Source organism: Momordica charantia (genome assembly GCF_013281855.1).
Source record: "Momordica charantia cultivar OHB3-1 chromosome 10 unlocalized genomic scaffold, Mcharantia_2.0 BLBB01000010.1, whole genome shotgun sequence".
In the NCBI taxonomy this organism is placed as follows: Eukaryota; Viridiplantae; Streptophyta; class Magnoliopsida; order Cucurbitales; family Cucurbitaceae; genus Momordica; species Momordica charantia.
In genome coordinates, this window is record NW_028275158.1 from 19,427,429 (window position 1) to 19,454,359 (window position 26,931).

The window sequence follows — 26,931 nt, forward strand, 5'->3', positions numbered from 1 at the left end:
TTATTCCAGCATTATTTCTGGAATAAGTTTGAGAAGTTGCAATATTTCCGTTTTTTTCTAAAGCAACATTATTTAAAAAAAAATTATTAATTAACATTATTAAATCCTGTTGAACGATATAATACAAAGAAAGGACTACACGAGGGTAGAAATTTATGAATAGAGTATGCTACCTTCTTTCTTAACTCACTTTACTTTTTTTTTTATTAATTATTATTGTCGGAATCAAATAATTAAATATCAGACTTTAACAAATTAAAATAATTAAAATATAATATAAATTATAAATTATAAATTCATCGTAATTTATATTATATTTGAATTTGAATTATGAAAACTGTTATTAAGTGTAATTTGATGTTTGCAATTTCGCAGCAAAAACACTGAAACATGTAAATGTTGTTTTAAAAATTTCACAAAGTTTTCAGAAATAAACCTATGAAATAGCAATTCACTAATTCATTTTAGTTTTCAGAAAAAAAAAAAACAATTCACTAGTTTGATAAAAAAAAAAAGGATAATTTCGTTATAGGTCTGGATTTTCATGAATTTGTTTCCCCTTTCACTTGCTAAGGGTTTTTCACCCTCTTTTTCTCTCGCTAGATTCTCGGTCTAGCAAGTAGAGAAATTCAGATCATTGGTTTTTCTTCTCTGGTTTGGCAGGTTTGTAATGCCTTGATTATTGGGTTTTACAGGATGACAATGATTTGATTCTTGGTTCGACAGGTACATGCTTCTGGTTATTTGAATTTGTTTTGGTAATCGTTTTCTTTTCTTCTGCTGAATCTCATAATGTAATGACAGAATTCTGCTTTTTTCTCGTTCACCCAAATGCTCAGCGTTGAATTAGATCCTGTTTTAAGTTGCTTAATAATGTGCGCTTGTGGTGAATAATTCAACTCTCATCGATGCATTGCTTTGAATAGTTCCAGTGCAGTCCGTAAACTCCAAATTTCACCTTGATGATGCTTCAATTAGTTTCTGAAAGGGGAAAATCTGAAAGCTAGAAGATAGTAAACAAGCTTCATTTTGATTGATGAACATGCCTTATATTTGATTGTATATTTTTAATTAGAATGCGTAAGGAGCATTTGAAATAGAATTTTTGCAATACCAACCTTTCTGTGTTAACAAACAAAGCATTGGATCAATTGAATTGAACTTAAACCACCATTCAAATCCTTATGCTGCTTTTCTTTAGTTTCTCTCTCTATCAGGTTTGCAGTGGCTTCAGTAGTGCAAGTAGAATGCAGCTTAGAACCATATAATGAGTTGTCCTCTGTTAGTTTATCCATCTTGATTTGGAGAATGAGAATCTTTCCTGGTTATAATGAGCAGAAGTTATTAAAACTGAACATTTAGTTACCATCGACCAAATCCTTCACTTGAAGCTATTATGCGCTTCATTCGTTTGCAGTAACCAGCATATATGACTACAATTTCACCACTGTCAATGACAGACATGATCCCTTCTTTCAGTACTTCCAAATTGTAATCCTTACGTATGCTTTCCGCATTAGTATCCGTTGATAGGCTTGATAAAAAAAAAAAAATTCCACCCTCTGTTCCTTTGACGTGCAAGGCAAAGTTATGACATCCATACATAAAGCAATTATCCAAATAACCAACAAATTCACCAACCAAAATTTTTCTCGGTTCTTCCGTAGTCATAACCTCAACACAAGTTTTTCTGGGATCCATATCTATTAAAATTTTTAACTCTATCTATAGGTAGGACGCCAACCATTTGGAGCAATTTTCCCAATATTTGAGCTACCATAGTCTTACCTTTCTTTTGATAAGAACCCATAGTCTTTTTTTTTTTTTATAATTGGGAGTCGAAGTTGTACTCCCCTGTACCTAGGGGCACCCACGCCCACCCCAAGGCCTGGACCAAGAAAACATCTAGGATTTTTGGTATTGAGCTCACTAAAAAGTCCGAATTTGAGACCTATAAATCAATATGATCAAGAGACTTCAAGCTTTTGCCAACTAGACTGTCCCTTGGAGGCTGATAAGAACCCATTGTCTTACATTTAAAAATAATAACAACAATTAGTGAACCGTTATAGTAAGTACAAGTTTCATTGGTTAATGCTAACTAGCCAAGCAACTGAAGGATGCATGTTCTTGAAAGGAATAAATAAATAAAAAGCAACAAAATACGTGGGTGATATATGTGTTTCACTGCAAAGCTCAATACTTTACACTTTCCTCAATTTGTATGTCTGCAATTGTCGTGCTGCCTCCTGATTTTTTAGCTATTATTGGACGAGTCACATCTCAAAATTCGTCTTAGTGCCCTCTTACTCTTAGCTTCTGCACCACGTCTAATCTTAGTTCTTTCAGTTTAAAAAAGCCTGCTTTAATGCTTCTATCTCTCCTACTTTTTCAGAGCTCTGATGTGAGATTTTAAATCTATTTTTATTAAAATACCAAGCTTGTTAAGGTTAAAATTGATTCATTAAGCCAAGTACAAGGGGACATGAAATTTCTCCTCTAGTTTAATCTATTTGTATTATGATATTTTTGTATAGTAAACGTTAATGATAACAGAATGAAACTACTTTGAAGCTGGAAAGGAAGACACTGAGGATCCTAGTATTATAGTTAGGGGTATTAGAGTAATTAGATAGAGATGAGTTTGTTATAAATTGGACCAGTAGGGGAGAAAGGAAGGTATATTTGGGAATAGTATTTTAGCGAAGGACTTGAGAGAGTTCTTGGGAGAGATCTTGGGAGAGAGATAGTCCTCTCGAAAGACTATCGATATTGTATTTACTCTTTGGAATTGCAATATAGTGTTCTAGTTAGGTTCTTGTATTTGTGATCCTAACAAATTGGTATCAGAGCAAGTTCATCCTGGTCATAGATCGTGATCGTGTGTTGGAGTTCATGCGGAAGGATCATGATCATGTGTTGGAGTTCATGTTGAACATTCAGAGATGTTTGGTCGGAGAAAGTGATTTTATGAAACAAATAACAGAAAATAGAAGCTGGACTACAAAGAATAGAAGAAGAGGTGTGAAATATACGAAAAACAATCAAGCTAGAATATCGAAAGCAGGGGCGACGAGTTTCTTGAAGGCGACGATCGTACCCAAGAATGTGGACTGAAGTTCGATGGAAAATTAACCGACGAGAAGAAATGTCTTCATGTAGGGATTCCTCGAGAATGGAGGAGAACAACTACCTTCAACAGAATATGAAGAAACTAAGGAGGAGAGAAAGAATGCAACGACAACGAAATTGCAGAAAAAAGTATGAAGAAGAAATCGAATATCCAAGAAGGACGAGCACGAGTCCGAGGATTGCTGAATCTTATTTGCACAGGAGTTTTTTGATGAAGAAGAGACGAAAAAAGAAGAGAGAACAAATATCGGGAAGGAAGGCTCGTATGCGATTTGAAAGAGATCAACGATGAAATTCGAAGATTGGACACAGGGAAACATGAGAGATACAACTTGCAACGAAGGTTGGATGTCGGAAGAGGTTGACCATGAGTGGTTATGTGGCAAGAAACGAAAAACCAAAGGGGAAGGGGATTGAATACCCGTGAAGCTCGGGAAAAGTGGAAAAGAATGGCGAAAATGAAAGAGAAAAGAAAAACGGGATGGATGGAAGACTTCGCCAGCGATTGTTGGAGTGGCTAGAGGGAGTGGTCGGAGTTGCAGGAACAACAACGGCGGTGCCTACGTCTCAAAACGGCAAAGGAGAAGGGGAAATCTGCCAGGATTTCTTACCCTAATATCTTTGGAGTCAAAGGGGCTAAGGTAAATGGGCGGAAAGTAGATAAGGGGAAGGGATCAGATTAGTACATTGATAGACTATTTAGAGACTATAATTACATAAAATGATTGAATAAGATTTACACTTTTGTAATGAAATAACCCTAATTAAGATGGTACCCATCACCCAATTTACTAATATATCATTTTGTATCTCACCTCAATATTAATTAATTTTTAAAATCCAAAATTGGTTACTTGTGAGGTTACATTTTAAATCACTTAAATTTTGCTTAATTAGACTTTCCAAAAGTAAAAATTGAAAAAATTCGAAAACATCCTTCTTCCGACTTTACTTCTTCCTCTGTCGTTCTGTTTCTGTCCATTCCTTCGTTTTCGGCCGCCGTCTGCGTTCCTTCGTCTCCGGTCGTCGTCTCCATTCTTCTTCGTCGTCGGACAGTCCGTCTAGCTTATCCTTTGTTTCCAGCTATCTGCCCATTATTTCTATCCGTTTATCCCGAGGTTTCTTTTTTGTCACCGGCCGCCCGTCGACCATTCGAGCCCCCATTTATCCCGACCATTTTCTAGTCGCCGACCAGAAGGTTTGTAGGTTATTTGTTTTGTTTGTTAATTGTAGGGGATATAATCGTATATACTTTATAGTCAGATATATGTTATATCTTCATATAAGTGTATGTTATAATCGCTACAGTTTATATCACAATTATTAAATGTATGTTTCTTTGGTTTATATTTCCATATAAATGAAAAAGTTAGTTTATATTTCTAATTAAATGAAAAGGTAGCTGGATATAGTTTATATCTCCATATATATAGCTATAGTTTATATCTCCGTGTGTGTATATATATATATACACATATAAATAAATAAATGTATGTTATAATGACTATATTATTGAAATGTAGCCAAAAAAAATTGTAATGAAATGAAAAAATGTTTTGTAATAAATTTCATTATTTAGTAGAATATATTAAGGAGTAAATTTTGAGATTAGGACCATAATTGAATATTTTGTAATAAATTTCATTCTTCAGTAGAAGTAGAATATATTAAGTAGTATGAGATTATGAGAATGATTGATTTAGGTCGCACATTAATTTAATATTTACAGAATCAAATTTGGAATATTAATAAAAGATTAATTATAATAAATATAAATGTTATTTGACATTTGGAAAGAGTTCTAAATCAAGAAATTCAAAGACTTTAAAATTTGTAAACATTCGATATTTGTAAAAATAAGTTTTCAAAATATATCATTTAAGATATTATCGCACGAAATGGATTGAAATGAGATAAATTGGCTGATAACTTCTCAAAGAGAAAAATAAAATATGGGCTTTAAGTAACCCTAGCTGTCCCTTCACTTTTTCAGCAGAACCTCCAACAGACTACCATCGTCCCGTTGATGCGCCCGTCGGCCGCCGCCCACCGCACGCCGCCGACAACAAAATATCATCGTCCGCCGCCTGTGCGTCGCCGCCGCCTGCCGCCGGCCACCACCATCTGCCGTCGGCCAACACCACCTTTCTTCGCACAATCCGCCGTCTGCCGCACACACCGTCCGCAGTAGTCAAAATCTAGGGTTTGAGATATGCTAGGTTTTCAATTTTTTAGGTGTTAAATAAAAAAAAAGACGGTTAAATTCGTTTTTTGTACGCACATCTTGAGGACAAGATGTCTTTGAAGGGCAGGGTAATGTGAGCATCCTATTAGAGTTATTAGAGTAGTTAGATAGAGATGAGTTTGTTAGAAATAGGACGGGTGGGGGAGAAAGGAAGGGATCTTTTGGAATAGTATTTTAGCCAAGAATTTGAGAGAGTTCTTATTTGGGATCCTAACAAAAACATTGGTCATAGTAAATGGAGGTCAGGCCCAATATCAGTGGAGAAGATGTTATCGAAAAGCTCAAGGATGATGGTGACTTCGATAATCTCCGTCTCAAGATCATCCGCAAGCTGAAAGACAATGTATGTCCATTTTCCTATTTCCTTTCTAGCCTGATTTCCTCTATTTCCTAGGTTTTTGTTGTATAGTTTTTTCTCTATTCATTCAGTTACTGCTTAACAGTTGTTTTGTTAATTCTTTTAATTCTATTCTAATAAATATGATTAATTGTACCGAATCCATATGGGCGAGAATGGAGTTGTGCAGAAAAAGGAAGTTATCAATATTTGAGCTATTAATTCTCTTTCTTTCTAATTCCAAACAGAGCATATTTGTTTGGGGTCTCAAGGGAGATAAAATAGGGAAATCCACTTAGTGGTTAGTATTGATTGAAGTTCTAAAAACGTTGGATTTTGGATTCTCATATAAAAAAGTCCTTTAACTGCAGGAAGAATTGCGCAGTAACATTATTGCTATAGTGAAGCAGTCAGCAGCTCTTAATCGTGCAGGAACTGAAAATGTGAAACCCCGACAGCTTTCTGATGCAATATATGACGAGGTTGGGTAAGACCAATTTTTTGTCGCCTCATGTTCTTAATTTTCTTCTTAGATATTAGTTATATAGACATCATACAGTATTTTATTGATTCTTCTAGCTAAAGTAAGGTCGTGCAGATGAGATGATGACTGCTTCTTTTGTGCTGTCACAGCTAAATTTGGATAGGATAGTATGGATTGACCCTTTCTCGATATCGGATGCAAACGTTTATTCTCATCTAGACCAAGTATTTCACATTAAAAAGTTCCATTGTCAAATTCTGTAAAACCCATCATTGCTCTTTACTCGATTTATCTATTTTAAGACCAGATTTCTTGGACCCCTTTGTTTAAATTTGTTTTTATAAAAATTTAGGTCCCAGTTAGTAGTCTGATGACTCTGGTTTGGTCTGGTCTTGAAGTGGTTAGATAAACATTGGCAGACAACTTGTGAAGGAAGGTTGGAAAGTAGTCAAGGCTCTGTTTTATAACCATTTTATTTTTTAAAATTATGATGGTTTTCTTACAATGTCTTTGATGTATTTTCACCTTTCTTAGAAATACATTTGAATTCAAACTAATTTTTGTAGTTTTTAAAATTTGGTATAGACTTTGAAAATATTTGTAAAAAGTAGGCCACAAAACATAGAAACACATAGGTGGAAGTAGTGTTTATGAGCTTAAGTTTCAAAAGAGAAAACCATAGAAAAAATGGTCATGAAACAGCTAAATTATCTTGTATATTTACTAGTGTAGTTGTTTTGTTTCTCTTTTTCCTATTGTCTATACTGAAATTTCATTCTGGAAGAAAGTTAAAAGTTCATATTGAGAGATAGATAAGAAGAATGTAATAATGTATTTGCATTGTCTTTAGGGATGAAATAATGAGCAAGGTTTCTGATAACTTATGGGAGATAATCAGATCAGCCGATGGCATGAAAAATGAAATTACAGAAACCGTACAATCCGTCTACAATAAGTTAGCAAACCCAAAAATGAACGAAGACGCTGGAGCATCCACCGACCACACGAGATCAGTTTGTAAGGAAGCTGTTAACAATGGTTTTATGAAGGCCTCCACCAGTGCATTTGAACTTTCTGAGCCTGATCCTGTAGACCTCCAGGTTTCTCCTTTGCTGGTAATCATGCAAACAATGAGAAGCAACACGTAGAGGAGACGCGATTTCCAGAACGTCATGAAGGAAGGCATGATTATAATAGTCGAAATGTAGAGGGACACCATCAGAATAATGTGTGTGATGCAGATGTTGTTGATCTGCCACCAGGCTTTTCTTCAAACAAGGACCACAACCGAATGTGTAAAGATGCTGGTAGTGATGAGGACCCAGATGTGCCCCCTGGTTTTGGCTGAGGAACTACATTTTTACTTTGATTTTCTTTCTATTGATTGTGCAGTCACCAGCTTCTGAGAATCTTGCAGCAAGTATTCGGCTTAATCTCGTGCTGTGACGAAAATAACGGGACTAATCGCTGGATCATTTTGTCTGCCATGGTTCGTAATGGATGCTTACCAATGTAAAAGTTTCAGTTCCATGTGGAATGAATTGTGAAAAACCCTTTGTTGAGAATGTAGTATACAGAACACGGTTTTGTTTGTTGTTTCATATTTCTGATAATTAAGTTTGGCAGAAAGCCACTGGTTAACTTTTGACAAGATATCTAAGCATACAAAATGTTTCTGCTATTGTTATTGTGTTTTGCTTAACTTAAAATTAATAGCAAAATAATATTTTTCTTTATTTTTTAATTTCATACTGTTTTCTATAAAAAAAAAAATTGGTTTGGAATCTTATCTTTGAAGGGGGGAAATTTCTGAAAATTTTGGTATAGTTGAACGGTTAAGGCAGAAAAAAAGAGAGATTATTTGATCTGTCTTGATTGGAAAGATAAAAGGTTTCATTAAATTACAACTATCATATTAACTTAGTGCAAACAATCGTGTTTTCTTAATAATTTTAATCCCTATTATTTATTAAAATTAAAATAAATAGTATAATTTATTTATTGTTAAATTTAAAAGAGAATAATTAAAGTCGAACCTATATTTTATTTTCAATGCATTTTAAATTAGGATTAATGGTATGATAGAAATTAAGGGTGTTCATGGGTAGATAAAACATCAGATTGTGTTGGGTTGAGTCTCGAGTTCAACCTTTAAAAAATCGGACCAACCTAACTCAACTAAATTTTTGTACTTTTTTTAATTATATATAATAATAATATCTTCTATTTCAACCCTTCATTTAGTTTCAATCATAGGATTTCATTTAAGGTTTTCATATTATCTTTTTCCATTTTTATCTTGGCGAATCTCGATTTGTCTCAAATATGTGTCTAAGGTACCCTCTTTTAGTTGCTCTCCGTATTCGGCGAATTTTCACATAAGCGAAATGGATCGAGGTCTTATGAATCGTGCTTCATAAGCTTGATTGATTAATAGAATAGGAAGAGGTTTTTTTTCGAGTAAAAAAAAATATGTCATCATCACGGCAAAAAAGTAAAACTACAGTGCGTCGGTTTTTGCTTATTACGCTGAGCCATTGCTACCATTCCTGTTTATCACCTTCTTTCAAATAGAAAAGATTGGGGTTAACCTCAGCCATCCATTTAGTTTTAATCTTAATTCTTCGTCGCCACCGTGATAATTAAAAATTAAAAATAAAACACAATCCGACAATCAAACCAGACCCAACTTGAAGATATTGGATTGACGATTCCTATATATGGCCAACCCGAAAATTTGGGTTGGTTCCAAAATCTACCTAATTCGACCCGACCCAACCTAAGCCTTGAAGGTGGATAACAATTCAACTTAAAAAACTAAAAAACCAAATTGATATAAATATCAAAGCACGAGGGGAAAAAAAAATCAAATTTTACTTTCTCTAGATCTAAGCTATAAAAAAATCTCAAGCATCCCTGTATTGAATTCTCAAAAAATTAAAAAAAATCTCATTTTCCTCTCTTTCTTTTTATTTTTTTAAGCCTAAATTTGATTTTGTTGACAAAAGTGGAAAGGGAGGAATCAGTAACAAAGAAATTCGCTCTTAATGGCCGCATTTCTCAGGTCCACGGCATCAACAACTAGCTTCGCCATAGCAGCATCTGCAGCTTTCGCCTTCTCCGGACCTTCTTCTTCTTCTTCTCCCCTTTTTCCTTTTCCTCAATCCTTCAAACCCATTTCCCTCTCTCCATTTCCAGCTAGAAATTCCTTCGGATTTATCACAACCTTTGCCCATTCACCTTCTGCTGTTCCCATGGCGGCACCCACTTCGGAACCAACCTCTTTCTCTCAGGTTCCCTTTCATTTCTTAAACCCATCTCCAATTTCTGTTATCAATCATGTCTCATTTCTAATGCCCCTCAATTGGTTGTTGATTGATGCAGAACAACGTTGGATTGCCTGAACTTCTGGTGAGTCTAGTTCTTCAAATTTCTCCTGATTCTTTAACAATTTTTTCTCTGTGTTGTCTCCACAGTTTATGTTTTTTTTATATTCCTTTTGTGGGTGTATGTATTATCTTGTATCTTTCATTTTCTGAAAGGAACTCTACTGGTTAAAATGCTTAAGGGGTGTTTTAGATATTATTTTAATATGAGAATCCGGGTCTACGTTGGGAATTTACTAAAGTAAGCTGCTTAGTTTGTCGTTTAGAACAATAAACTTTAACCATCTGGTTTTGTTGGGGTGACAGACAGAGTATATGGTGGATATGAAATGTGAGGGCTGCGTTAATGCTGTCAAGGACAAGTTACAGGGTGTTGATGGTAAGTGTCTCAGAGGAAGATTTTGTTATTTAATTTAATGTTCAAGTTTCCGTTGTTAGTTGTTCCAACTTTTGGTTGGTTTCTTACTTCTTATTAAGATTTTGACAAGGTTGAAGAACTTTTGTTATGGCCAAAAGCACATTTCATTCAAAATTTTTATATTTTTAAGTAATCAGAAGTGTTTTGGACTACTAAAGCACATTTGTTATGCCCAAAAGCACTTTCCATCCAAATTTTTTTTGTTTGGAAGAAATAAGAAGTGTTTTGGACTACTAATGCACTTGTACAGTGCTTTTGATCCGAGTAGTTGAATTAGAAGCAGTTGATAAACACTTCGTAGAACTGAGTCTCAAAATGATTTCTCATCAAACACTTTCTAATAATTTTGGAGTAATTTTATTTTTGTACTAAAAAAAAACCTTTTGGAGCACTTCTACACATTAGGTGCATTTCTTTTATGTTGTTTCAGGTGTAAAGAATGTTGATGTGGACTTGAGCAATCAAGTGGTTAGGATACTGGGCACAACACCTGTGAAGACAATGACCGAAGCTTTGGAGCAGACAGGTCGAAAAGCCCGGTTAATTGGGCAAGGGGTCCCTGGGGGTACGTCTAACTAAGCTTACGCTTACCCCCTCCTCTCAATGTGATAGTTAGATGTTTTTTGATGATAAAAGCTTCTTGAATTTTTTGGATTCCTGAATATTTTCACAAGTGTATGTTGCTTCCGGGAATCATTGGAATTGATTGGTTGATATTCCCTCCTTTTATTTAATTGATCTTTATTACAAATATGTTCAAAAAATGGCTTCAGCTTCTTATTCTAAGCACTGATGTGGATGGGTGAAATGTTTCACTGTGTACGTATGCTGTGAGGTACTAATTGCTTTCTTGTGCGAATGGTCCTAGTACACTTTTTGATTGATAAACCTTTTCTTTAATGAGAATTGATCAATTTTTTCTTAATAGAAATCATACTTTCATTAGATGAAATAAAAGCACAAAACAGGGGCTGTACCACACACAAGCTGAAGACGAAGGAGCCATCAAAAAATAAGATGAAAATTACACACTGACTCTTGTTATGATTCAATAATAAGGAAAAATCAAAATATAACTCAGTCGAAATGGTTGAAAGAGATGTTTTAAGAGTGAGCCAGACCCCAAATCTCTTCCTGTGATCCCTTATCACATAAAAGTCTTCTTGTTCCTTTCTAGCCATAATAAAAATGATAACAAAAAGGACCCATTTACCAAAAGAGCGTCCTTATTTTTATTTTTTTTTAATATCCGTGAGCGTCCTTCTGTTTTGAAAAGGAGGGTTCAGTAGAACTTCCGCTATCATATTATGTAATCTCGAGCTGGGACTAGATGCACAGAAAAAATCTATGCAAACTTTCACCAAACCTTCTAAGCGAAGGACAACTCCAAACTCCAAAGGTAGGGATTTCTTATTATACATACCATCGTGGACCAAGAACTACTAAGGAGGACATGTGAGAATATTCAATGTTGTTAATCCTGCCATGTGTAATCAACCCAGAGAAAAATCTTATCTTACTTTTCCAGATTTTAACGTTCCATAGTATATGCGATTATATGTATTTTTAAAATCAATTCTGAAGATGATGCCCTCCAATTTCCTAGCCCTATAATCCTCTATGCTCTCATTTGAAATCAAGATTTCATCGATGTTTTGTCTACCCAATAGAAAAGCACCTCGACTCTCTGATATAGTACCCAAAAATGTTCCTTAACCTATCCACTATGACTTTAGCTGTTGTCTTATAAAGGCTAGGGATAAGACTCATAGTTGAAATTCCTTTATACTCCTAGTATAGGACTTCTTGCGATAAGGAAGATATAGGTCTTGTTCATGGAAGACCCAATAATACCTCTCTCATGGAACTCATTAAACACCTTGGGATTGAGATTCACCCAATGTTTTAAAAGGCTAAAGGCGGCCTCGAGGCTTTTTCTCTTGAAAAGGCGAGGCGTAAGCCTCAAGACGGTATGAGGCGTAAGCCTCAATTTTAATTAAAAGAATTAAACAAATCCTAAATTTGTGTGGTCAAGTATTACCAAACATAATAGTTATATAAAATTATCAAAATATCCACTTGTTACTTGTCACTCAAAAAAAATTCTAAAAAAACATCATAACATCACTACTATTATCACCAATAGAACTTACTTATTCTATAAATTGTTGTCTTTCAATATTTTTAAAGTCTAGGTAGTAAAAGTAGTAATAGATTGAATTGTTACAACTCCTGCTTAGGATTCCATACAAAAAAAACCTTGATATTTTTTAGGAATTGGAAAAATTAATAGTATTCTTGTAATCATTACACGAGGCGTATACTTTAAGCCTCAGTGCGTTTTCAAAGAGGCGTAAGCCTCTTCTATGCGAGGCATAAGCCTCTTATAGTCCAAAGAAGGCGTAAGACTTGAGGCTAAAAGTTAGAGCCTTGCCTCGAGGCGGGCCTCAAGGTGTAAGCCTCAAAAGCCTTTTAAAACATTGGATTCACCTTTCATCATGTCTCAACTATTCTAGAAAAGAAGCCAACCTAAATGTAGCTCAATTAGTTAAGACATGTTCTCGACCTTTTGGTCGGAGATTCAAATCTCTACGCCCTCATGTTGTCAAACTCAAAAAAAAAAAAAAAAAAAAAGAATCTAGTAAAGAAGTTTTAGTCAACGTTGTTGAAGGCCTTTTCAAAATTGATGTAGAAAATGACATCTTCTCATTTACTGGCCCTGTAATGCTCTATAGCTTCATTGGGAATAATAACCTCATCAATATTCTAGCTCTTAGCCACGAAAAAGAGTCAGGGTTATTGAAAATTGTATAGGTCAACACCTTTTCAATCTATCTGTTAGGACCTTGCTATAATTTAGTTTTGTGCACGCTGGTGGCTGAATTAATAAATCTGAAACCTTCGACTCCATAGGCATTTTTATTCTTTGGAGACATAAAAGTTCCATTTCTTATCCATATTTATAAGCCTGTTGGGCCTTGCTAGGAGAACTAAAAAGGCTTCTAGGAGTTTCCTTTGGCAAGGCATTATTACTGACCAAGATAATCATATGATGAAATGGAAGTTATTTGTTAGAAGAAACCTTTAGGTCTTGGTTTGGGTAATGTGAGAATATGACCAAATTGGTAGAACCTGAACACTAACAATATATTGAAATATAAAAGATAGAATAACTACAATATCACCCAAGTAATTTGAGGTACTTGGACTCTCTTGAGGATTCTTACTCCAGCCTAAACCATACTACTAATTGCCTACCTCCAAACTTACCCACTTATTGTATTTATAACCAACCTCCACCCCAATTACTAATATACCTTGATACCCTAATAATATCCCTAATCTATCCCAATAGCAATCCTATGGATAGCACAATTCCTATAAAAAATGTAACTGTTTAATTGCAAACAGTTGCATAATGTAACAGTTTGGCAATTGTTACATGGGATGCTAAATCCCTTTTTCAACCATTCTCCTTCCTGACTCCTATCGGCTCTTCAACGATTTGGTAACAATAGTTAATGCGAACAAAATATGTATGTTTTGGGGAAACTGGTGCGGTTTGGATGGGACATAGCTCTTTAGCACTTTAATTGCAAACAGGTCTTTAATTATCCTGTCCTTTTGCTAATGACTAGCTGAAAGCGTTTTTAAGTCATCCCTTGATTGAATTTGGATCCCAAATCTCCCCTTCCTCTTTGTAGTGTCTTGATGTAACATAACAGTGTAAGGAACAAATCTTATAGAGATGGGGTGGGGCCTATAGTTTAGGAACTAAAGTGTGAGGGGTTCAAATCCCTTCTCGCAATTTCGAGATAAGATTAAGTTTTTAGATTATATGATGTACTTGACGTTTGTAAATAAGGTGTTTTACCAGGGGGATTCAGTTCTTACATGTAAAGTCTCAATACCAATGCATAAAAAGTTGTTACATCTATAAACTATGTGCCAGTCTAACTTTCTTTGATTGACCTGTTGGAAGGAAAGGCGTTAGAAAGTTAATTCATCTGATAAATCTCTCCCCTATGTTTTCAGACTTCTTAGTTTCAGCTGCTGTTGCTGAATTTAAAGGTCCAGAAATATTTGGCGTGGTTCGATTGGCTCAGGTAAACATGGAACTGGCTAGGGTTGAAGCCAACTTTAGTGGACTCTCACCTGGAAAACATGGTTGGTCGATCAATGAATTTGGTGATCTGACAAGAGGTGCTGCTAGCACAGGGAAAGTGTTTGATTCTGCAGATTCTGGCTCTAGTAATGAGGTTACCTTTCAACTTATGATTTTAATGACATTCCTTTTATTATTCTTCCATAAATTTCATTATGCTCTTTCTTGAGACCATGCTTCTGCTTTAGTTTTATGGTTAGTGTTTGGATGATTCATTGCAATGGTGATATGTCTGTTCATAAGTATTTTATGATTTAGGTTAAATTATCAATCTGGTTCCATGGGTTGGGTTTAGTTTCGATCTCTGTCAAAAGTTTCAATTTCGTCCTATAGTTTGTTGGACCTCACAAATTGTCCTTAAACCATTTTTACCCATTTACAGATCTACCGTTTTACCCTCCTATTTTTAATCTAACCCTAAATTGTAATGGAGTCAGCTAAGTAAAAAGATGTAGAGCTAAATGAATAGACAATGTGTTGCATATTTAGTTTGATTATGACTTGTATCAAGGAGCAGAGCCATACTTTTCTTAGGGAGGACAAAATTTTACCTTTCAAATTTGGACCATTTAGGGGAGGCAGATTAGAAAGAAAATTACGGAAACATGTAGACCAAATTGGAACTTTTAGGAAGTAAAAGGATCAAAGTGAAACTAAGCCTAACCTATAGGACTAAATTGCTAATTTAACCTCTGTTTTTTTTTTTTTTAATGTATTTTATGTAATCTAGAATGATATTATGTGATGACGTATTTACAGCCATTGGGTGACCTGGGAACATTAGATGCCGATGAAAATGGCGAAGCCCTTTTCTCTGGGGTCAAACAGAAGCTGCGAGTTTCTGATCTTATCGGGCGATCGATAGCCGTGTATGAGACTGAAGACAAGTCGGTTCCAGGCATTGCAGCAGCAGTAGTAGCTCGAAGGTGCGGGTGTCGGTGAGAACTACAAGAAGCTATGCACCTGTGATGGGACGACCATTTGGGAATCAAGTAACAGAGATTTTGTCACCAGCAAAGTCTGATGGATTTCTCAAACTTTGCCCACTTTGCAAAATGAAATACTTCTCATTTTCTTTCTGCCTTGAACGGAGAAGTTAATTCCCAACTGCGAAGGGCACATCACATCATGTAATATTTTGTGTTGGTTTCCTGTTCTGGCCTGCTTTTGAAGTATAAGAAGTTTTTTTCTAATGATTTATACGAAAAATTTAATCTCGAGTCCAATCGAACTTTAAACTTGAATGAGCAGTGAAATTAATACTAGTGTATAGCTAAATTTATATGTACTTTCTTTTTTTTTTTTTTTTTGAAGATTTATGGCTAGATTAAAGAGTTCTTTTAGTTGAATAAGATTATTCATGTACTTTCGTTTTTCGGTCATGTTACGATGGGATGTTTGCTTGGTTGGAGGATTTTATTATCGAATTTGTACAAGTTTTATATGGTTTAATTTTGACCGTTTTGTTCGTTGAATTTTATATACAGGTTGTTAATCGGTAATTTTTTAATTTAATCTTGGTAGTAATTTTATTTTGAACCCTTATATATTCCAAGGTTTCTATTTTGTTTCAATGTAAAATTTTGAAATTATTTTAAGGTTAAAGTTGAATTTTTAGTCTTGTATTTGGTGTGTGAGTTAATTTAACTTTTAAACTTTTGATTTCATTCATTTAAGTTGTGAACTTATTACTTATATGAGTGTTATAAATTATAGGTTCTGAAAATTAGATTTGAAAATTGTCGCTGAACTTACCAATAAATTATATAACAATATATTAGGAATTATGTCAAATAATTGCCCAAATCCAAACAACAATTTGAAGAATCAATTTTCTATAAATATAGTCTCGTCTACCAATATAGCTCAGTGGTTCATAGGGTCGAGGGAGAGGGAGAAGGTTCCTTGGGTAATAATTTTCAACTTATTATTTTTTTTTAAAACAACTTTTCAATTAAATGATTTTTTTTAAAGAATTTATAATTAAATCTTTGATGCCAAAAATGATGAATAATTTTTAAACAAAATTTAATTCTTAATAATAAATTCTCATCTAGTTACATTTGAAGGGGAAAAAATGGAGTTTTTTTTGTAATATTTATAATATTAAAAAAAGAGAGTGGGGCGGGGAATGGGGCAAGGACGGGGATGGGATCAAGGAATTATTTCTCGTCCCAATTTAGGTGATAGGGATAAAATGTTTTCCATCCCCATTCATGTATGAGAAAATAAACACGTATGCTATTATCATGCTAGAGTTCCACTCTCTCTTTGAACTAAAAAGGAAAAAAATAAAAAACTACTAAATTTTTTTTAAAAAATTAAGGGTGTGCTTGACTGCTTGGTGAGTGATTTGAAAACAGAAATTTGAGAGGGATTTAATGAAATATTTCAATTTTTATATATGTGTTGAATAGTAGATTTGAAAATTGAATCTCAATTTAAAAAAAACAAATATTATTAATTAATTTATTAATATAAATATTATAAATTTTGTTGGAATTAATATTTCCATTTGATTATTTAGGACGGTGTGGGATTGTTGCAGGGTCCACACTTTCATTACATGGATGTGGATTATCTAGTAATAGGGCTTTTCGAGACATTTTTAATTTATGGTCTAATTTCACAACATTTTACTTCGAATATAGGAATTGTTAAGAGTAAAATTCGCGAAAAAGAACCCATTATATGAGAAATACTTCAAGGAGCGTCTCGGAGATGTCAATTACTCCTGACTAACCAATCCACTATTTTGAAATAAAGCTGAAATTCATTAATGTAAAAGCCCCAATCCTCACATTCTTCAAAATCCGAAGGTCGTCTACCCATCGTTTGTTGATTTTATGATTGAATTCCATGAGAGTTCTAGCAAATTTCTGTAACATCAATTTCTTCGTGAAGCAGCAGAATCAGTTTCGAGTTCGAGTTGGATTGAGCAACTCGCATAATTTCGCAACCTCCTCAACCCATTAGCCATGGCCTCCAGAGTTAGTTTTGATATTTCTTTGTTCATTGACGAAACGGGTGCTGGCAAGAACGACTTCATCAAACCAAGCAGAATCTGCATTTAGTTTCCAGGTATGGCTCCCTGGGGGAAACCACTTTGAATTCTTCAATCTTTTTGCCTCTGATTTTGATTTTCTGAGATGATGCTTGTTGTTGTGCGGAATCAAAGCTGTTGAAATTGCTTATTGAATGCTAATCCATTGTTAAAAAAATTCGAAAGTTTAGGAAATTTAAATTTTATTTTATTTTACTTCAAAAAAGAGGGCATTTTGATTTTGCCCTATGACCCAATACTTCAATCATGTTTAACTTTTGAACTCAAGAAAAAAAAAAAGTTTGTATTTCAATGTCTTCCTCAATATTGCTGCTGGAAGAAATGATAAGACGCAGATGGCATAATCAGCAAAGCATACTCTGTCTTCTTCCCTTTTAATTCCATCTCATTTATTTGGTTCTTTCTAATTCCTAGGCTTTCTTTCATATGCTGTGTTTTACATTTTTGCAGCTGCAAATGATAAATGGCGAAGAAGGCGAATTCTGTTTTCCTCGAAGAATGGTTGAGGAGCGTCAGTGGTACAAGCAGTTCTCTTAACTCCAAAAGCACTTCCCCATCTGCTCGAGAAATTATCCAAGCATGGGCTGCGCTTAGAAGCTCTTTGGAGAATCAATCGTTTGATGATCGCCACATTCAATCTCTGAAAACTCTCGTTAACTCACAATCGTCACTATATGTTGCTGACCCTCAAGCTAAGATTGTCATTTCCATACTTTCTTCTCCGAATTTTTCTCTTCCTGATGAATCGTATCCTCTCTTTCTGAGGATTCTTTATATCTGGGTCAGAAAATCTCTTCGGCCTTCTTTAATTCTTATTGATTCATCTGTTGAGGTGCTCTCGCAGATTTTCTCTTCCAGAATTGAATTGAGGAAGAGCCCTTCCTTCTTATCGGAAGGGATTTTAGTTTTGGGTGCTTTTTCGTTCCTGTTTTCAGCTTCGGAGAACTCCAAATTATTCTGTTTGGAGTTGCTTTGCAGCCTCTTTGAACAAGAGTACCTGTTAATTGGATCAGTGGAAGGAATCATTCCTGAAGTTCTGGCAGGGATTGGGTATGCTTTATCTTCATCAGTGAATGCTCATATTGTTAGGCTGTTAGATTCTTTGTTAGGAATTTGGGGCAAGGTAGGCGGTCCTTCTGGTTCTGTTTCTAGTGGGCTAATGATTCTGCACTTGAATGAATGGGTGACCTCTGGTCTGATTAGTCTTCATTCTTTTGAGAAATTAGATGTTTTTAGTCGAGCTACTTTAGAGTCTTCAAAGGAAAGCTATGCTTCATTTGCTGTTGTCATGGCTGCAGCTGGAATATTGAGGGCCTTCAATACTTACAAAGCCTTGTTGAGTAGTTCAGAAAGAGAAACAATATCTAGAATAAGGATTTTGGCTCAAGATTGCTTAGAATCTATAGCAAGAAATTTTATTTCTTTTACGGAAGGGTTTTTAATTACAGGTAATGACCAAAGGAGCCTGCTTCTGTTGTGTATTTCATTGGCACTAGCACGTTGTGGCCCACTGTCATCTCGCTCACCCCTGCTCATTTGCGTTGTTTATGCTTTGTTGACTGAAATATTTCCTTTGCGGCGTTTGTATGCCAAGATTCTGGAAGTCTCTTTTGGCGAATCTACTGCGTTGGGGCTTACTCTAGTGAAAGAGCATCTCGATAGTATTCCTTTTAAGGAATCAGGGGCCGTTGCTGGTGTTCTTTGTAGCCAGTATGCTTCAATTGACGAAGAGAACAAAACTTTTGTAGAAAATCTTGTATGGGATTACTGTCAGGATGTGTACTCAAGGCATCGACAAGTTGGTTTGGTGCTTTGTGGCAGAGAGGATGAGTTACTCGAGAATATAGAGAAAATTGCAGAGTCTGCCTTCCTCATGGTTGTAGTTTTTGCATTAGCAGTCACAAAAGAAAAATTAGATCCCAAATATACACTGGAAACTCAGTTTGATATATCAGTAAGAATTCTCGATTCCTTCTCTTGTATGGAATACTTTCGGCGTATTCGCTTGCCAGAATATATGGATGCTATACGAGGGGTTGTTGCAAGCATTCAGGAGAATGAATCTGCATGTGTCTCTTTCATTGAATCAATGCCCACTTACCAAGATCAAACGAATGGGCCAGGTATTTATTTCAAATTGTTTGGCTTCGTAACTAAGATTAAATTACTTTGTTTTTATGCTAATACTGTTATGCTTTACAAGAATTTGAAAAATTGAAATTCATTCGATTCTAGATAACTCTACTGGGCGGAAAATAAAATACATATGGACAGAGGATGAGGTGCAAACTGCACGTATGTTGTTTTATTTACGAGTCATTCCAACTTGCATTGAGCGTGTTCCTACCCAAGTGTTTAGAAAGGTGGTAGTGCCTACAATGTTCTTGTATCCTGTTCCAAGGAACATGTTCTTGAAAATTCTACTTTGTTTCTTTTTTTTTTCCCTTAATCTGGTGAACTATTTGCTTCCCTATTACTAATGGAATTAGATACATGGGACACCCAAATGGAAAAGTAGCCCAAGCCTCACACTCGGTGTTTATAGCTTTCATATCAGGGAAGGATGATGATGAAGATGAAAAGAGGGTGATATTAAAGGAGGAGCTTGTTTTCTACTACCTTGAGAGATCTTTATCAGTATCACCCTCAACTAAAGGCCTTTTTCTTTATTTATTTGATCAAACTTTAACTTGATAACTCGAATTGGATACTGAGTTTTCAACTTCTATGATTTTAGGGATATCCTGGCATTACACCATTTGAGGGTATGGCTTCAGGAGTTGCAGCTTTGGTGCGATATCTTCCTGCAGGAAGTCCTGCCATTTTTTATTGTATCAACAGTCTTATTGAAAAAGCTACTAAGCTTTGCAGTGAAAACTTCATGAGTGATGCTGATTTGTGGAAGACATGGCAAGGAGACTTGGAGCCTTCCAAGAAAATTTTAGATATGCTTCTACGGCTCATCTCCCTTGTTGATATACAGGTAACATACTACTTTGTATACTTAAGAGGTCCTTCGATTTCTAGATATGCATTCATTTTTATTTGATCTCTTCTGAACAATCTATAACTTCTCTTGTAATTTGAATATTACTTGCATGAAATTAATTTTGTAGGCAAGATATTAATCACTAAAATGTTGGATGAGTTAGAATTATGATAGGACCCGAACAACTAACGATGTATTGAAATATAAAATATAGAAGAACTACAATATAACCCGAAATATTAGAGGTACTTGGGCCCTCCCCTCTTGAGATATCACCCAAGTCTAGATCACACTAAATAATTGAATACCTCCATTCTTACACCCTCACTCCACTTATAACAACTCTCTCTAACAACTTTCCTATATAATTACTAAGGTGTCCTCAATATCCTAGTAATATCCCTAATTACCCTAAGGGTCATTCCTATCAAATTATTTGTTAGGAGCCGAATTGATATATTAATGTGCTTGGATTAGTAGTTATTCATGAGGATAACCTAGCCTAGTGAGTAGAGTAATTCTAGATTGTAGGATCTGGCACTGTTTTGAACAACCATGACTCTATTGTATTATATTACATGTCTACGGTGAATCTTGGTTAAGGACAGAAATTGACCATGCTTCATCTGCTGAATTTCTATCTGATTTTGCTTAGTTGGGATTTTACATTTGGCATGTTTTAGGTCCTACCAAGCTTGATGAAGAATTTAGCACAACTGATCATTGAGTTACCAACAGAGGGCCAAAACATGGTTCTCGATCAGTTATACTCCCTGGTTTCAGAAGCTGATGATGTCACGCGTAAACCATTGTTAGTCTCATGGCTACAATCATTATCTTATCTTTGTTCCCAGTCTAAGAGTGCAGATGCACGCTCCAATGAGAAGCAAAGTAAACAGCTTTTGAAGCTTGCATGGATTGTTGACCCATTGAACCGTATTCGATCCTATGCACGACTTTGAGGTATGAATGTTGAATTTTTTGTTACAATTTTTTCACTTCCATAATAATGTGGAGTTTAATGTTCGGCATTTGGTGCAACATTAGTTTACGTTTGTGTTTACCTATTATGATGTACACACATACATACATATATATATTGAAAAGAAACTTGGAAGTTCATTAGAAAACCCAAAAAGAGTCAAAAGAACAGTGTAAGGGCCTTAGGGATGAGGAGTCCCTAAGCCAAAGGGAGTGCTCATAGAGTTGTACATATTTGTGTTTGAGGAACCAACAATTTATGGCTGGGGTTTATATATTTTGTTTATTTACGTGGGTTATGTATTTTGTTTATTACACCATTAGAGATTAAATCCTGAGGAATAAGATATGTGGAGGAAGATCATCAGAAGAAAATATGGTCTCGAAGGCAAGGCAAGGCAAGGGTTGGCTGACAAAGGCTCCTAAAAGAAACAGGGATGGCTGCCCTTGGCCCAACTAACATTGCTAAATATAGTGAGTTGTTCAGCTGCTTCTTTGGATTTAAGCTTGAAAATATGTGAACGATCATATTCTGGGAGGATTGCTGGCTTCATTTCTCCACTTTAAAGCTTTCCTTTCGGGATATTTATGTTACCTCCAACAAAAAAGACTGTCCACTGAGTGACTGTTAGAATTCAGAACATGATAACTGCGATTTGGGGTTCAGAGGGAACTTGCTGGACAGAGAAATGGATAATTGGGTTTGCCTTAGACAAAAGATGGGTGTTATTGGACTTCTGGACAATGACAAGGTCATTTGGTCCTTGGACAATTCAAGCGTCTTCCCTTCCAAATGTACCCACTTCAAGATTATAACTAGAGCCCCAAGGTCCTGGTTGATTCTTTCCCATAGTAAGCTAGTTTAAAGGTAAGTTGGTCCTTAAGATAATTAAATTCTTCTTTTTGTCTCTTGCCTATAGCTGCTTTATAGCTACATTTAAATACTCAAGGTAGATTACAATAATGAAGCTTTATTGACTTGGGATCTCTTGGTCATACTGGCTTAGAGGTCTCAAGTTCAAACCTGTTCATACCTTCGGGTGAACTTAATACCAAAAACTCTTGATGTTTCTCGGGTCTAAGCCTTGGGGTGGGCATGGGTAGTCCTGGCTATAGGGGATCAAAACTCCGGCTCTCGGGTTATCCAAAAAAATAAAAATAAAGAAGCTTCATTGGGCTCTGCCCTCTTGGTTGCTGTTTAGAGATTTTCTATGACTTTACTTGAACATGATCTGTTTAAGTGTTTTGTAGGTTGTTCAACTTTGTCCTTGAGTTAAAAGATGATAAGAGAATTTTGTAATGTAGATAGAAACACAGATTATTGTGATATTGTACGGTTTATGGCCTCTTGTTGGAGTGCTCTTCACAAGATGTTTGTAGTTAGTCTCTTTTATTGATTTACCTCGATTCAGGTTGTTTTTTTAGAGGTTCAAGGTGCGATTTTCTTTTTTCTCTTCTCCTAGGTTGTTTCCCCATTCTATTCCTGGCTTTTGTTTGATCCTATCGTCTCTTATCGTTAAAGTAAAAAATAAAAGTTCAACTGCTTATGAAGTTTTGTTTAATCTAATCATCATATGATTTAGCTAGTGTTGACTTTGATTTTCTCGTGTATTCATATTTTAATGGTCTTCACTTTTAGATAATTTATCCCCTCAAAGTACCTCTGTTCACTATCATTTCTCCAATTTACTTTTCATCTCACTAAACAAGTTTTTTTTGTTTTTTAAAAAGAAACTTGAAGTATGAATTGGAAGCTTTTATTTGAACTGGAACTCTTAGTAAGCTTGAATCATAAGGTGCTACTCATAACTCCCAAGTGATTTTTGATACTGTACATCAAACAACTTCACAATTATAGTTCTTGGAATCTAATACGGTCTTAACTCCATATTCCATTACGATGCACGGTATGAGCTTGTGAAGAAAAACTTCTTGTGCAGTTATGCTCAACTTCCATGCTGACATAAATTATCAAACTCCAATAGAAATATCACTTGATATTGGTGCTTGCTGCTCTACTTCTTTATATTCATAGTGGATAGAATCACGAACTAGAAATACACCATTTGTGTTTTGATGTTGCAAATTCATGCATTGTATCTAATTCCAAACTTACTATGTGTTTTACCTAGGTCTTGTTACCCGAACTTGCATGCCCCGAGAACAACATGTTCACAATATAATGCCAACAGCAGTTCTCTTGTAGTCACGAGCCTCCCGTCCCAAGTTTATCCGAGGATTGCTCTCCATTTTGGTTGGACTGCAAAGTGAAAAGGAAAGAAATTTTGATGTACATCCCTACTCTTTGCCTTTCAGTAGAGTTGTGCCAATTATTTTGGTTACCTTACAAAGAGAATGGTTAAAGAAACTCGGCGCCATAAAAGGATGGCCAACAGATGATAAGATATACAACTCAACTCGAACATAATTAGTCTGATATAGCAGACTCTTCTTTTAGGTATTCGAAGCAGCCACAAATATGAGAACGGATGCATAAACTTTCTCGTGTCGAGGGAGTAGCAACTAATCTTTTGTTGCCTCATATATTCAAAAATCTCTCTGAAGTAGAATGGAAAGTTTGTGAACAGTATCACCAACCTCTCTTTTTTACCACTGGTAGAAGAATAAGAGCATGTACTATATGTAATATAATGTTATGATTTTCTTTTTTCTTTATGTTTATGTTAATTTGTATTGGAAATATCCTTCATCATTATATTATACTTTTTTTAAAATCAATTTTCTAGTGTAGTGTTAATAGCCACATGGGCAAATCTATGGTATATATGAGTCATTTTTCTTAAATGTTCCATCAATACGAATTATCATGAGTTAGTCTAATGGTTATTGGAGTCACGGAAAAATAGTAGAAGACTTAGAACTATAGTTGTTATGGACAGGACACAGACCACGTGAACTAGGTGCGGCCATTAAGGCTCAGTCGAGTATAGTTAGGTCAAGAATGGTGATTGTTCACATTTGAATTTGACTACCCAACCTTATGAGATGGTCAGATGAATGACCCACCTCCATCGTAGTATGTCGTCACGTGACATCTCTCTAAGCATGGTTGTGGCACTACACCAGTGTCTAACTTCGTATTCACAGGAATTCAAGTGAGCTTGGATGGATAACCATATTCAATTTCTTCACTCGTAAAAGTTGCGCTCACATCTCTAGAAGCATTCGACCTCAGTCACCCGCGTGGAGCACTACGTGGCTTGCTACATTGCAAACTTGGTTAGTATCTTACCAAAACGATGATGGTGGCTACCTAGCCAAATGAACATACCTTAATCAATAGAGACATCTATTACCATCTCAAAGGTCGATGGTTTCATCTTATATCTTTGCAATTTTTTAGCTAAAAAAATATTAATATATCCTATAATTTCTTTTGGCAACCAAATGTAGGAGGTCAAACAATTTCAGACATGCGTGCAACATAGTTTGAACACTCACAAATATATATATATATATATATATATATATAAAAAGTTTCATAGATGAGATTTATAATATTCTTTTTTCTTCCTCTTGTTCTTGTTTTTGCCCCCATGGTAGAGGCCTTCAAAATGCAATAATTTAGATACAATATACCCCACAACACTAATACTACAATTTCATAAGATGAGATTTTTTTTATTTAGAATGATATTTAGGTACTTATCGGTAAGTATTTTTCTACTTATGATCATAAAAAAATGATAGTAATTTATTATAATTTTCCTCTCTTACTCTATGCATTCATCTTCTAAATTATCAAATTTTTAATGATAGTAAGTCGAAAGTACTTACCGATAAACACCTAAATAATAAAAGGAAAGATTCCTCGATGAGCACGTATTGCACAACTTAATAATTGCTCATTATAGGATTAGTATAATGACCTAAATTTAATTGTGGAGTAAAAGAACTTTTGGTGCAGCTATAATTACACGGCTAAATCCACTAGATTATTTTCACCGTTCATGAGAATATTTACCAATGTCAAAATTATTTTTACTGTTCATGAGAGTGTAGACTCATATTGAATCAGAGTGAGTTTGGAATTTTCCTTTAAGCATTTTTTTCCTCGTCCTTTTCAGTAATTACATTTCAAATAGTATCAAATCACTTTAAAATAACCCCTTGAATGAATTATCTTACATAAATGTTTTTTTTTCAAAGGACATTAAGAATAATCATTTATGTAACGGTTTAATTAAATAAATGGGTTTTAAAATATACCCTTCATGGGATCAATTGTTCCAAAATTTTTTATAATGTCAAATGAAATATAAATATAGCAACAAAATTATGATTTTACAAAATTTTTCTAAAACACACTTCAAGCATCTATTTAAATATTTTACGTAATTTCATTTTTTTAATCATCACTTATTACTCATTTACGTCTAGATTGATTTAAATATTTTACATAATATTTTTTATCATAATTTATTAATCATTTAGGTCTATCAATCTATCAGTAATATAGTCTATCACTAAACGCTTCAAAGATGATTTTAATATTTTCCTTAAATGGATTTGGGTTATGTTCGTCATTAATTAGACTTTATTTTATTTTATCATTTTAGGTAGGGATGAAAATAATAATAATAATAAATGTTAGGGTGAATTTTAAATCTACTTTTTAGTTGAAGAAATGATGGATGGTTTATTTTAAGAAGGTGCATTAATATTGTTCGATTTGCAATGATTATCGTATATATAAGTATTTAAGTAGAAATATTATCTTTGGTAGATATTTGTCTCCAATTTATATTTCTAGTACTGATCTACATTTTTGTATACATAATTTGCTAGTATAGTTTTGTTTTATGGTATATTGTTTATGAAAGGACTGAAAATGAGAGTTATGTCATGATACGCGCGATAGTTTTTCTCTCCTCCATATCTCTATATAATTTGAAAATTTCAAACATCTTAGGTTCCTCCTTTGATCAATGTGAGATCTTTAACAAGGACGATGTATTTACGAGAAAATTGGAAGTGTCGAGTATTAAAAATAAGCTATAGTACTTTTACTCCTAGTAGAATTATATTGAAATCACCTTTCTTATTCTTTTGTTGAACCTACGATTCTTTTTGTAGTTTTCGTAATTTGCTGCTCATTAAAATAATATTATTACATCAAATAGCATAACTATGGTACAAATAGTGAAAATTTATTTGTAATTTGATTTTGAATTTTTTTTAGTACCACATGTGTGAGTGGGAGATTTTGATTTTGAATTTGAAATAGTGCGATGCTGATGGTTTGATTTGTATTAAGGATCTTACCTGGAAAATATAAGAGTGCTATAGAAAATAGAATCTGGAAACAAATGATTCAGTGAAAAACTATTTTTTATTTTTTATTTTTTTTCTTCCAAATATGTGTTTGGTAGTAGATTTCAAAATTGAATATTATTTAAAAAAATTGTTCGACGTGTGCTTAGCAATATATTTGTAACGAGTAGTAGTTTATAAATTAAATATTTAGTACAATATAAATAATATTAATTTATTTATTAACATTCTGTTAAAAATTTTGATAATTATTATTTTACAATATTTTATAATTTATATGTTTTAATTTTAACAAAATTGAAATGAGTTTATAACATGAAACAATATATTTATCAAAGTTTTTATTATTTTTTTAATATAATTCTGCATTTTAAAGCATATTCACCTAATTCATTTGATTTGAAAACAAGAAACATAATATATGTTGGAGACGAA

General features: G+C 34.4%; 3 protein-coding genes across 4 annotated transcripts; all 3 read left to right on the plus strand.

Annotated features, from left to right (window-relative positions):
* The first annotated feature begins 527 nt into the window (after positions 1–527).
* Positions 528–7,851, plus strand: LOC111020416 (uncharacterized). Its single transcript, XM_022297089.2, is given in 5 exon segments — positions 528–726; positions 5,129–5,720; positions 6,086–6,201; positions 7,049–7,284; positions 7,287–7,851. Coding segments are annotated over 4 exon segments (720 nt in total). The 5' UTR covers positions 528–726; positions 5,129–5,612; the 3' UTR covers positions 7,547–7,851.
* Positions 7,852–9,175: 1,324 nt separating this feature from the next.
* CCS (copper chaperone for SOD1) lies at positions 9,176–15,445 on the plus strand. The gene is given in 7 exon segments (XM_022297112.2): positions 9,176–9,491; positions 9,583–9,609; positions 9,891–9,963; positions 10,433–10,567; positions 14,038–14,261; positions 14,927–15,091; positions 15,093–15,445. Coding segments are annotated over 7 exon segments (969 nt in total). The 5' UTR covers positions 9,176–9,245; the 3' UTR covers positions 15,192–15,445.
* A 1,405-nt stretch (positions 15,446–16,850) lies between these two features.
* Positions 16,851–23,940, plus strand: LOC111020395 (obscurin-like protein). 2 transcript variants are annotated; one of them, XM_022297057.2, is made up of 7 exons: positions 16,853–17,248; positions 17,682–19,354; positions 19,467–19,617; positions 19,721–19,868; positions 19,969–20,214; positions 20,904–21,183; positions 23,334–23,940. In XM_022297057.2, exons 2-6 carry the CDS (start codon positions 17,695–17,697, stop codon positions 21,180–21,182), a joined length of 2,484 nt encoding a protein of 827 aa, XP_022152749.2. In that variant the 5' UTR covers positions 16,853–17,248; positions 17,682–17,694; the 3' UTR covers position 21,183; positions 23,334–23,940. The 2 variants fall into 2 exon arrangements, with proteins under 2 accessions (XP_022152750.2, XP_022152749.2); XM_022297058.2 differs by lacking the exon at positions 19,467–19,617 and having other exon boundaries at positions 16,851–17,248; positions 19,777–19,868.
* The last annotated feature ends 2,991 nt before the right edge of the window (positions 23,941–26,931 follow it).